This window comes from Hyperolius riggenbachi, chromosome 1 (genome assembly GCF_040937935.1).
Source record: "Hyperolius riggenbachi isolate aHypRig1 chromosome 1, aHypRig1.pri, whole genome shotgun sequence".
In the NCBI taxonomy this organism is placed as follows: Eukaryota; Metazoa; Chordata; class Amphibia; order Anura; family Hyperoliidae; genus Hyperolius; species Hyperolius riggenbachi.
Genome location: NC_090646.1, coordinates 193,177,021 through 193,190,415, shown reverse-complemented (window position 1 = coordinate 193,190,415; position 13,395 = coordinate 193,177,021). Strand labels below are relative to the sequence as shown.

General features: G+C 48.4%; 1 protein-coding gene across 2 annotated transcripts in view; it reads right to left on the bottom strand.

Annotated features, from left to right (window-relative positions):
• ZNF330 (zinc finger protein 330) overlaps positions 1-13,395 on the bottom strand; it is a 109,138-nt gene that overhangs the window by 16,642 nt on the left and 79,101 nt on the right. For both annotated transcript variants that reach the window (XM_068279443.1, XM_068279434.1), the window contains 2 exons: positions 9,779-9,858; positions 4,143-4,269 (listed from right to left, as the gene is read on the bottom strand). In XM_068279443.1, coding sequence (XP_068135544.1) covers positions 4,143-4,269; positions 9,779-9,858 — 207 coding nt within the window. The remainder of the gene's footprint in view (positions 1-4,142; positions 4,270-9,778; positions 9,859-13,395) is intronic.

Genomic DNA, 13,395 nt, shown 5'->3' with positions numbered 1-13,395 from the left:
CTTTTTTCTAAAAAGGGGTCACTTGTGGAGTTCCTATACTGCCCTGGTATTTTACGGGCCCAAAACCGTGAGTAGTCTGGAAACCAAATGTCCTAAAATGACTGTTCAGGGGTATAAGCATCTGAAAATTTTGATGGCAGGTGGTCTATGAGGGGGCGAATTTTGTGGAACCGGTCATAAGCAGGGTGGCCTCTTACATGACAGGTTGTATTGGGCCTGATCTGATGGATAGGAGTGCTAGGGGGGTGACAGGAGGTGATTGATGGGTGTCTCGGGGGGTGGTTAGAGGGGAAAATAGATGCAATCAATGCACTGGGGAGGTGATCGGAAGGGGGTCTGAGGGGGATCTGAGGGTTTGGCCGAGTGATCAGGAGCCCACACGGGGCAAATTAGGGCCTGATTTGATGAGTAGGTGTGTCAGGGGGTGACAGGAGGTCATTGATGGGTGTCTCAAGGTGTGATTAGTGGGGGGAATAGATGCAAGCAATGCACTGGCGAGGTGATCAGGGCTGAGGTCTGAGGGCGTTCTGAGGGTGTGGGCGGATGATTGGGTGCCCTAGGGGCAGATAGGGGTCTAATCTGATGAGTAGCAGTAACAGGGGCTGATTGATGGGTGATCAGATGGCAGAACAGATGTAAACAATGCACTTTGGAGGTGATCTGAGGGTAGGTCTGGGGCAATCTGATGGTGTGGGTGGGTGATCAGATTGCCCGCAAGGGGCAGGTTAGGGGCTGATTGATGGGTGGCAGTGACAGGGGGTGATTGATGGGTGGCAGTGAATGGGGGTGATTGATGGGTGATTAATAGGTGATTGACAGGTGATCAGTGGGTTATTACAGGGAAGAACAGATGTAAATATTGCACTGGCGAATTGATAAGGGGGGGGGGGGTCTGAGGGCAATCTAAGCGTGTGGGGCGGGTGATTGGGTGCCCGCAAGGGGCAGATTAGGGTCTATTCTGATGGGTAACAGTGACAGGTGGTGATAGGGGGTGATTGATGGGTAATTAGTGGGTGTTTACAGGAGAGAACAGATGTAAACACTGCACTTGGGAGGTGATCTGATGTCGGATCTGCGGGCGATCTATTGGTTTGGGTGGGTGATCAGATTGCCCGCAAGGGGCAGGTTAGGGGCTGATTGATGGGTGGCAGTGACAGGGAGTGATTGATGGGTGGCAGTGACAGGGGGTGATTGACAGGTGATCAGTGGGTTATTACAGGGAAGAACGGATGTAAATAATGCACTGGTGAATTGATAAGGAGGGGTCTGAGGGCAATCTGAGCATGTGGGCGGGTGATTGGGTGCCCACAAGGGGCAGATTAGGGTCTAATCTGATGGCTAACAGTGACAGGTGGTGATAGGGGGTGATTGATGGGTAATTAGTGGGTGTTTAGGTTAGAGAACAGATGTAAACACTGCACTTGGGAGGTGATCTGATGTCGGATCTGCGGGCGATCTGTTGGTGTGGGTGGGCGATCAGATTGCCCGCAAGGGGCAGGTTAGGGGCTGATTGATAGGTGGCAGTGACAGGGGGTGATTGATAGGTGATCAGGGGGGATAGATGCATACAGTACACACGGGGGGAGGGGGTGATCAGGAGTACCCAGGGGGCAGTTTAGGGACTAAAAATAAATAAATTGCGTTGACAGATAGTGACAGGGAGTGATTGATGGGTGATTAGGGGGTTGATTGTGTGCAAACAGTGGTCTGGGGGGGGGTTCTAAGGGGTGCTGTGGGCGATCAGGGGGCAGATCAGTGTGTTTGGGTGCAGACTAGGGTGGCTGCAGCCTGCCCTGGTGGTCCCTCGGACACTGGGACCACCAGGGTAGGAGGCAGCCTGTATAATACACTTTGTAAACATTACAAAGCGTATTATACGCTTCCTATCCGGTGATCGTCGGGTTAACAACCCGCCGGCGCTTCCGATTGGCCGGCGGGTTGACGTCACGGGTGGGCGGAGCCTATTGCCAGCGGATGCGCGCGCATACCACCGCGCGATCCCCGGCAAAACAGTGCCCCAGGACCTGATGCCATTCTGCGTTACGTGGTCCTGGGGCTGACCCTTTGCCGCCGCCAATATGAAGTAGGCGGTCGGCAAGTGGTTAAAGGAATCGTCAGGCAAAAAACACTTACCTGGGGCTTCTACCAGCCCAATGCAACCAACCTGTGCCCTAGTAGTCACTCACTGCTGCTGTTCAGTCCCCTGCCGCCAGCTAGTTTCGTTTTTGCTGACCTCAGGGTCGACGGGCCGAATTGCGTACATTTTTACGCATTCCCGCTGGTGCAGGAACATTAACGCATACATTTTTACGTGTTAGTGGTGCAATGCGTAAATTTTTACGCGTTGCATCACTAACGCGCAAAAACGTATGCATTACGTTTATTCCTTTAAAGTAAACCAGAGCTGAAGAATCAATACTTACCCCGGACTTCCTCCAGTCCGCATAAGCACCTCTGGGTCCCTTGCCGTCCTCCCAGGGTTCTGCCGTTCAGTCACGATCAGCCCCGGTAACAGGCTCAGTCTCGTCAGTCGTGGCCTTCTGCACATGTATGGGAGGTCCTGAGGGACTGAGCCTGTTACCGGGGCGGATAGTGGCTGAACAGCAGACCGCAGGAGGACCGCGAGGGACTCACACGTGCTTATGGGGCTGGAGTAAGCTCCGGGTAAGTATTGATTGGCCTCCTGGCCGCAATAGCAGCATAGGGGGCGATATACAGGCTGGGAACGCGAACAATCACTCGCGTTCCCATGCCTGTCGGCCGGTGATGGGCAAAAAAGAAGGGTTCGCCGGCGAGTCCTGGACCATCGGAGCGGGGCTGCGAGGGCACCGATTGGCTGCAGGGGGCTGAGGGAAGCCCCAGGTGAGTTAATCTCATTTTTTTTTACTTGACTTTAGGTTCACTTTAAAGAGAGTCTGAGGCTAGATTCACAGTGGGACGGTGCGTTTTGATGCAACGTTAAAGTCGCAACGCAAACTTACAACGTAACGTGCCAAAAAAGTTGCAACGCTGCATTACCATCGCATACAGTAGATACAGTAGAGAATACAGGCAATTAAAGGTATGCTTCCAAGTCATTACTGAGCATGTGAAAAGTCTAAACGCAGCTAATAACATGTATAATGCACTGCATGCAGTACTTTCACTTAACATGCAGCGTAAGACACCAACGCAACGTGTGCACTGTGAACGGGGCATTGATTTTTTTTCATTGCAGTGCGTTATTCTGCGTTAAATGTTGTTTTAACGTGCAACTTTAATGTCCCACTGTGAACTTAGCCTGAAGCCTTTTAAAAATCTTTTTATTAGACATTTATGTAAAGCAGTATCAGCCTAGCTAAAATGCTGCATTCCCATTCGGCAGAACGAGGTAAACCTCCCCAAACACCGGGGCAAAATTCCACGACTTTCCAGGCCGTGGATTTTGCTGCCTGGGGAGGCAGAGCTTAGCACTGTAGCTCTGCCTCCATTCGTGTCAATCTCCGCCTCTCTCAGTTATAGAAGACAGAGGGGCGGGGGAGAGTCGGCGATGAGCGGGGATTGATGCAAGTAGAGGTAGAGCTACAGCATAAAGCTCTGCCTCTACACGGAAGCACTCCCCGAATTTTGCCCCGGGGATTTGGGGGGGGGGGGGGGTTTAATTACCCCGTTTTGCTGCGGGAATGCTGCGTTTTAGCTAAGCTGATACTGCTTTACATAAATGTCTAATAAAAAGAACGGAGCTGCTAGGGAGGATGGTGAAGGACCCCATGCACCTCATGGGGCTTGAGGAAGCTAACGGTAAGTACAAATGCAGCAATTCAAGCCATCTTAGGTTTCCTTTGTTTTAACGTGCAACTTTAACGTCCCACTGTGAACTTCGCCTGAAGCCTTTTAAAAATCCTCTTTTAGAATCCTTCCAGGTAGACTAGCCAGCCGTGCTCTTCTGTGCATGCGCAGCTGTGCCACGTGCACACCCCCCCCCCCCCCCCCCTTCCCCGTAGTGCTCTTGTTCCTGGAATAGTTCTGTGCAGTAGTACATGTATATGTGGTTGAAGATTCTTAACATCAAAATACTATTCAGATTGGCAGAGAAACTCCCACACTGTAAGTAATTGGCAGTTGAAAGTCACCCCTTATGATTCAATAATGATATGACACACCATGGTCCCAGACTGCTCGTTCACATTCAATACATTCCGCTGAAGCGAGGGGACAGCTGCAAGCATGGACACTCAGACACTTCCTGCCGTGACACACCCAGGCCTCGCAGAAATCACAAATAGCGCCCTGGAAACAAAACAGAAAGGTCTGAATAGAGAACACAACTACCCGGATAACTTACATGGTGAATTATCGGAGCAAATTATTATTATTGATTTATAAAGCGCCAACTTATTCCATGGCACTGTACAAAGTAAGAAACAAACATGGGGTGCATAATAAAACAGATAACGTTGTACACAAATATACCGCATTCAGAATCGGTACTAAATACTGGGCAGGCAGTGACAAATATGAATGTGTAATAAATTCCATGACAAAAGGTGAGAGAGTACTGCCCTTGCAAGCTTACAATCTAAATGCAGATAAGGTACTGAAAAGTATGCTTACCATAAGTGAAAATGAGACCCTTTTGTGATGATTCTAATGTTTTTTCAATAACAGCATGCTAGGCATGCAATCAGTAGGGTACCCACAGGGAATATTACAATATTATAAGAAAATAAATAAATAATGTATCCCCTGCCCTAAACTATACATTGGATGTCAGAATTCAGGTTGGTAGCCGCCTACTCCAGTCACCGAGGTTAATGGTGAACTCGAATTTCAAAGAAACATTGAAAGTATCTTTTGGAATCAGCGTAGCCTAGCTTAGAATTTAGTATCGTTAGTTACATGCAAGCAGGCTATTTGTGTTGCGCCAAAAAAGGGTCTTTATGTGTGATTTAATAGGCTCCTTTTCAGACACTAAACAGTATATGTGTTACGGCCAGAACCCGAAGTTTGGCCAGAAGTAGAAGTGGCCGGCCACTTCGGGTTCTGGCCGGCCAATGCGCGAACTGGCCGCTGCGCTGCGGCCAATGTGAGAAATGAAACAATTCCTGTAAGGTTAATGTGATGTTGTGGCCGCAGCGCAGCGGGCAAAATGTATCACACATCTTTACTTTATTCAATGGCATTAAGCCGCCCGGCTTTTTCCTCTGCCTCTCTCTTCCCACCCCCCCCCCCCCCCCCCCGCCTCTCTCTCCCCTTCTCTTATGGGCATTTTATGTTTCATTTCTCACATTGGCCGCAGCGCAGCGGCCAGTTCGCGCATTGGCCGGCCAGAACCCGAAGTGGCCGGGCCACTTCTAGTTCTGGCCAAACTTCGGGTTCTGGCCGTAACATATACACACACACACACTATATACATCATTTCTGCTTTAGCTTTACCAAACATACTTGTGCTTATTGCACCACCTTGTGGTAAGATAAGACAACCACATTAAAAGCGCACATACAGTACTTCACACATGTGAACCTACCTATTTGCACACTAGCAGCTGATTTAAGAAATTGATCAAACTATTTCCAGACTTTCCTTTCCTGTACAGCATGGGTGCCTATTGCAACAATCGTGATCTGCCAGCTGGGTAGATTGCGGTTGGATGCTTAAAGTAGTGAAGCCACAGAGATTGACACTGTGATCTCAGGTTGTGACTGGCTGGTGCTGCACTGTTAGCGTACCGCTCTGGCCAGCCACAATGTGAGCAGTGTCAGTCTCTGTGGCCCCTCATGGCTGTTCACAGGAAGCGAATGAGGGCTGCGATTGTGTCCTTAGCCCATTCCCTCCAGCACTTCCCGCGGCTGTGTTGCAGCATATACTTCTAATGTCCCCAGTCTTCTACATGGCACTGCAACACAGGAGGAGTACAAGTGCACACTTCATTGTTCACCTTCAGCACTGCTTTGGTTGTCTGCTTATGTACGGCTCCATTTCACTTGTTACTGTGCTCGCGCACGGGATCTGGCACAGTTTTTTTTTTATTAATCTGATTGCACTTTCATCTTTAGTTCTGCATGTGGCACTTTATGTATGGAGGTGACTATTGATGGACATGTATACAATTTATATTGTGGATTTGTGATCTGGTTAAATATGCACGAGAGAGAGGAGAGAGAGAGAGAGAGAGAGAGAGAGAGAGAGAGAGAGAGAGAGAGAGAGAGACACAGAGTCTGCTGTACAGTGTCGAGCTTCTCTGCTGCAGAGAAGCAATTTTATATTGCACCCGATTGCCTACATAAAAGCTTTTGGCTCTTTCTATATCCTGGGACGGACTTCGCTCTGCTGCATTCTGAGAACCTCTGTGGCTATAACAGCCATGACAGTTCAATCTCTAGGAAATGGAGGGAAACCGCGAAAACCACAACCCCTCCCAGATGTCACCCTGGGAAGCCAGACCTGTAATGAGCCATTCACATTAACCACCAGTAAAAAATGTCACCGCCTGAGATTCATTTAAAAATGTAAATCAGGAATAGGTAAGATTTTCACAAGTAAACAATGAATAAATAATTTATAAGAGAATATTGTAAAAAAAAAAACAATTTATTCATGAAGTTATATTCATTGGCGTTCCTCTTTACGGTCTTTCCACACTGTACACCCATTACCGTCTCAAAGCAACGGTACCAAAAAGTTGCATTGCACGTTAGATGAGCAGTGCAACCATACAGTGAAGCATATACAGTACAACGAAAGGATGCTTAACTGCAACTGTAAATGCACGTTTTCCGGTAAACGCACAGTATGCTGTGCATTCCTCAGATGGGACCCACCGCAGCCAATATGAGAATACCATAGAAACATCTTTGCATCACATTGTGATATTAACCTTAACCTACTTGGCTACTACAGAGCTTTGCCACCTCAAGCACAGGCTGCTAAATGGTGGAGATACGGATGAGCCCCAAAAAGTCTTCATGTCTGGCCGGACTTCCTGGTTCAGAGGACCAACCATGCCCTTTGCAGACTATGCCATGCCTCTTCCATGCCACCTACATCTTCAACCATCAACTTTGGAACTAATTGCAATGATTGGGGTTAACTGATGAGAAACACATCAACTTATCTCAAATTAGGACCTGTGCTTCCAAAAGATGCACTTTGAAGTTTGTAGTGTAGTGGTTACTGTATTTTTGCGGACTATAAGACACACCTAGGTTTAGAGGGCAAAAAATCACGGTGAAAAAAAATACTAAACCTGGTGTGTCTATAGTGCAAGGGCGTCTTGTGGACATTCTCCCCCCATGCTGTCTCCATCTACTTTGCCCAGTAACACTAACCCCAGATGCCCCACCAATAACTCTACACTACGCTAACCCCTGATGTCCCCCCCCCCCCCCCCCCAATTACACTGCACTACACTATGCTAACCCCTGATGCCCCACCAATTACACTGCACTACACTATGCTAACACCTGATGCCCCACCAATTACACTGCACTACACTATGCTATCCCCTGATGCCCCACCAATTATACTACACTATGCTAACTCTTGATGTCTCACCAATTACACACCACTGCACTATGCTAACCCCCGATGCCCACCAACGACACTACACTATGCAAACTCCTGATGCCCAACAGCTATGCTACAATGCACTCATCTAACCCTTTCTGCTCCCATTCCCAGCTACACTACACTAACCCCTGCAGCTACAATGACTACTCTGCAACTGCCACTGTTAAGCCTGAAGCACTAGGCAGACAGGCTAGTAGTAGTGGCTAAGCTGCATTGGGCTGAAGCAGAGCCTGCGACAGAGAAAGCACAGCAGGACCAGGCAGATAAAGCATACAGACAGACTGTATACAGCACAGAGCACAACGTCCTGTTAAAGCCAGTCTAGCTTCACAGACAGCTCTTAGCTGCAATCTGATCTTTGCGGTCATTGCTGGTGTTACTGCCGATCTTGCTGTCTGATGCCATGGGAGTTTAACCACTTAAGTACCAGCAGTCTCTGCCCCCTTAAAGGATACACCCAAAAAAACAAAAAAGGATCCACTTACCTGGGTCTTCCTCCAGCCCGTGGCGGCCGTCCTGCGCCCTAGTTCTAGCGCCTGCGCAGTGCGGTCCCGATGACGTCAAAGAGACCACATGACCTGCGCGGTGGAGCGCAGAAGAAGCAGACCCGGAAACAGACCTGGCCAGGTCGGCTGTGCCAGTGGAGAAGACCGGTAGCCACCGGAGCTGCGGCGAGGGTACAGGACGGCTGTCACGGGCTGGAGGACGCCCCAGGCAAGTAAACTTTTTTTTTTTTTTTTTTTTTACAGCTTGGATCACTCCATTAAGGGCCAGAGACCGCTGGTACCAGAATCGGCAGTAAACAGACGAATAGCCGCACATCGGGAACCTGGGCCACCCACTCTGCCGTCTCTATGATGGCAGAGTTCCTGTGAGCCGGTCTGGAGCCACTTTCATTGGCTTGTAAGCCAATGGGAGCAGCTAAGGTTGATAGACAGCATCAGGAGCCAATGAAATCGACTCCTGACCTGCTCACAGGGCTCTGCCATTATAGAGACGGCAGAATGAATGACCTGCGGTGGGGAAACATCGGCGAGATTATCGGGAGAGACGAAAGCGTCGAGAACGTGCACCATCGGTCGATTGAAATCTACGCCCTGCCAGCCAGGTAGCCACCAAAACAGGGCGTATATTTCAATCACTGCGGTCCTAAAGTAGTTAAGGATCCTGCCGTTTTGACCTCAAAATGCCAGCAAAGCTTGTTACAGCTAAGAGCTGTCTGCGTAACAAGGACAGCTAGACTGGTTTTAACAGGATGCTGCGCTCTGTGCTGTATACAATCTGTGTGTGGTCTATCTCTCTGAGAGAGAGAGAGAGAGAGAGAGAGAGAGAGAGAGAGAGAGAGAGAGAGAGAGAGAGAGAGAGAGAGAGAGGCTAGAGGAAGCTGCAGGCAGCCTGGAGCTTACCCGGGACCTGTGTGGAGTATGGTTACGCTAGGAGCAGTAGCAGGAGGACAATATTACATGCAGCAAAAGGCGCTGGGAGGGGCAGAGCCTGCTGCCGGAATTAGGAATCTGACTTCCTATCTGAAATAGCAGCAGGATTTTAACAGTGGAGGAGGGGATTGGCGGCTGGATCAGTAAGATTTGAGCACTTAGAGGCTTTACATTTGGACTATAGGACGCCCCTAATTTTGAGGGAGAAAAAGTGCGTCTTATAGTCTGAAAAATACAGTATTTCACAAATTACTATGTCTAGAGTTCTTTTCTAGCTGATGAAACTGGTGATCCCTCTGGACTGCTGTACCAGTACCATTTTTTTGTCCAGTATTATTTGCATAGGCTCAATCTAAAGGTAGCCACACACCATACATTTTTTTTTAAAATATCTGTTCAATTTAAGAATAGCAATCAATTTTTCTGACTGATTGTAACATTTCAAAAATCTGACCAATGCACCACACACAATTATGACAAAAATTATTGGAAACTGAGAAAATTGTTTAGAGATATATATATATATATATATATATATATATATATATATATATATATATATATATATATATATATATATATATATATTGACCACACACACACCGTACAATTTTCTTAAATATGATCAGAAAAATCCACCATTCCTGATCAACTTTTATCAAATTAAAAATGGGAAATCCGATCGGTTTTCGATTTTTTGGGAAATCTGATATTTTTTATCGGATTGACATAAAATCAGATCATGGCCACCTTAACAATAAATCAATTGTGTTTTGTGGATGTTGGCACTTACCACCATTGCCATACCAGTGCTATAAACACCAGGATGTCTAATTACACAATCTGAAGATTTCATCATACACTTGGTTTTTCCTGTAAAAGAGCAATAAAAAAAGTCAACAAAGCAAAATCTAAGTAGAATTCAGTGTACAAAACAGTGAATCGAAAGTCTGGTACACACATCCAATTTTGACTGGTTAATGATCACCCAAACTTACCACTTCCATGCCACGCGAAATGAGAGCTTGCCTACACCATCTGTTCATACTATTTAAAGTCTGTTGGCCCTCATATTACAAGGCGGTGGTAAAATTGGTCAGTGATTGGCCAATCAAAATTAGATATGTGTACGCACCTTAACACAGAACAAGGGATGTACCGGTAGCCTACGAATCCAGGGTAATTAAAGGAAAATAAATTGAGAAACCTGCATTGAAAAAGACAGCATGATTTACAGTATATGCCCTAACACAAATTAAATCTTCTCCATCAGCAAGTATACTTTGGAGTCAAATAATTGTTATTGCGTCTTACAATTATTTTTGTATAGCCGCTTTGCATATCCAAGTATTTTGGTCCTATGATGGCCTGCAAATTTATATTGCCGGTCAAAGTGCAAAAAGATCGGCCTTTTCATGTAGACACGATGCCAGTACTTCTTGTAATGCGAGAACACATCCAAATCACTCTTGCCAATCCATTCCCTGCTAGGGGGATTCGCATTTGGGATCGGATTTTTTTTTTTTTTTACACCCCCCCCCACCAGCATTGGAAGGGTTAAACATAGAGGTTTAAAGTTCCGTGGAGAGATATGCAGAAGTTCAGATTGTTACATTCTATTTAGTTATATGTATCTATTGAGAAATGTTACACACTCTTTGGCTGTTCTCCAGCTCCTTCTCAGTGAGAGAGATGAGTCACATTCAACACTTAGATACATTTATGTAAACAAAATGTATCTATGTCAGCTTCCGATGTGTCTGCAGAAATCTCCAGGAACTTTAAAGCTCTGTGTAACCCTTCCAATGCTGGTCTAGTAAAAAAAAAATGCTGGTTGCATATAATATACTGTAAATAATGTTTTAGAGCAAAGTTGAAATGCAGGGTTATATTCCGCTTTAAGCAAAGTTCTGCCAGAATAAGGCATTTTGGTAGCAAGGACAAAGCTGTTTGTCAAATTTACTAAATCAGTGCACGCTTCAAAATCCCTTAACCTCCCTGGCGGTTTATTAAAATCCGCCAGGGGGCAGCAAATACGTTTTTTTTCTTTTTCATGTAGCGAGACAATGTCTGTAGGGGTAAAAATGGGTATTCACCTCAATAGAGGTAGCCTCTGAATAATCCAGAGGCTTCCCCCATCCTATTCCAGCTGCGTCCCCTCCGCGAAACCCTCCCCAAGCCCTTGTCAATGGCTCATGAATGCGCAGTAGTACAGAGCCGATGGTGCTTGGCATTTTCCACTGAAGCCCGCATGCACAAGCCGCAGTTGCAGTACAGCCACACTTCGGGGGTCTCAGCACTGAAACAGCCTGATGTAGAGAGACAGGGCAATCCTCTGGGGAGTCTAGAGTCTTCCCTCTGCCGACAGAAGGGTCAGTCCTTGCCCTTTGCAAAACTCACAGGTTTACTTTAAAGCACACCTGTATTGGGACAAAAAAAATAAAAAAAATAAAATAAAAATAAAATACTTTTACTTACCTGGAGCCAGTGCAGTTTCTAGGCTAAATTGCACCCAGGACAGGGTTGTTAAAATTGCCCCCCACCCCCTCCGTCTCACGAACATTATTTGCAATGTGGTATTTAGCCCCCCAGTATAGGTAGCCAGGCACAGGTGCTCCCGGTACAGGTGCCCCCCAGTACAGGTTAGCCAGGCACAGGTGCCCCCCAGTACAGGTTAGCCAGGCACAGGTGCCCCCCAATACAGGTTAGCCAGGCACAGGTGCCCCCCAATACAGGTTAGCCAGGCACAGGTGCCCCCCAGTACAGGTTAGCCAGGCACAGGTGCCCCCCAGTACAGGTTAGCCAGGCACAGGTGCCCCCCAGTACAGGTTAGCCAGGCACAGGTGCCCCCCAGTACAGGTTAGCCAGGCACAGGTGCCCCCCAGTACAGGTTAGCCAGGCACAGGTGCCCCCCAGTACAGGTTAGCCAGGCACAGGTGCCCCCCAGTACAGGTTAGCCAGGCACAGGTGCCCCCCAGTACAGGTTAGCCAGGCACAGGTGCCCCCCAGTACAGGTTAGCCAGGCACAGGTGCCCCCCAGTACAGGTTAGCCAGGCACAGGTGCCCCCCAGTACAGGTTAGCCAGGCACAGGTGCCCCCCAGTACAGGTTAGCCAGGCACAGGTGTCCCCCAGTACAGGTTAGCCAGGCACAGGTGTCCCCAGTAGAGGTAGCCAGGCATTGGTGCCCCCAGTATAGGGTAGCCAGGCATTGGTGCCCCCAGTATAGGTAATGGAGGGGGAAGCTACGGCCACATTGGGACTCAGCCGCAGGGATTACCAGGAAGTAGTGAGAGTAAAAGCGGCTATGCAGACAGAGGAGACCAGTGGCAAGTAATTGTCGCTTGTAACAGGGAGCTGTTCCTACGAGTCTACTGCCACACTTAATCTGCCATGGATGGGGGAGCTCCAATGTGGCCGCGGCTCCCATCTCTATCACTGTACTCCAGACGGACACTAGCCTCGCTCGATCCTAGAAATAGGGCTGCCTGGAGCTCCTTCCAGCACCTGTAGTCTGAGGCCCCCCAGTTTCTTGGAGATCCCCTCCCGTTTGCCAGTGTCACACTGAGAAAAATCTCTGACATGGCTTGGTTGGGAGCTACTGCACATGTGTGGTCCTGTACGCACACCACCTCAATCGTGCTCAGTTCCCAAAATAATGAGGGAGAAGGCCCACAGATGGGCTTGCACATTCACAGTAACCCTGACCAAGCTGGGTCTCTGTTCCCGCTCTTCCGCCTTCTTGTATAGCACCCCCCGCTGTCAGCTGCTCGGGTCTTGTCTGGCGACAGCGTGCCGCCACGAGGGTTCCTGGCAGCATGCTGCAGAGACCCAAGCTCTGGGCAGCAGATAGAGGGGGAGAGTGGGACAAAGAGGCAGAAGAGGAGGAGAGAAGAGGAGAAACAGAAGAGAAGCCGAATAGAGGCGGAGGCCCGGGCAGCAGCAGTCATCAGGTGAGAGCAGCACCGCTAGGCCCCACCTCACTCTGCCAATCGGCATGCTCTCTGTCACGGAGGGGGGGGGTTGCACGGCACACAGCCTGCACTGAGAATCTGCATGCAAGTCCACATATGGTGAGGGAGATAGACACAGCTGTCACCACTGAGCTCTGCTGTGCCTATGGCGGGGGGAGGGAGGGGGGGGGGGGGGGGGGTTGGTGGTGGTACACAAGCCAAGACCCCCACTTTTGGGGCACTTTTTCCAGCCACCCAGCTTATATTGGACTATAATGTTACCTGCTAGCAAAATAAATACAAAAGCATCATGACACATCTGAATGCCAACACAGCTGCGCTAAGATTTGACTCAATGCTGTGGCCAGTTTGCCGCTACCAGTGCTGAGCACCTACAAGTATCAGCCAGTGCAAAGGAACAGCTAACAGACTGTGTATTTCAGCCGCCCGAGAAAAAGA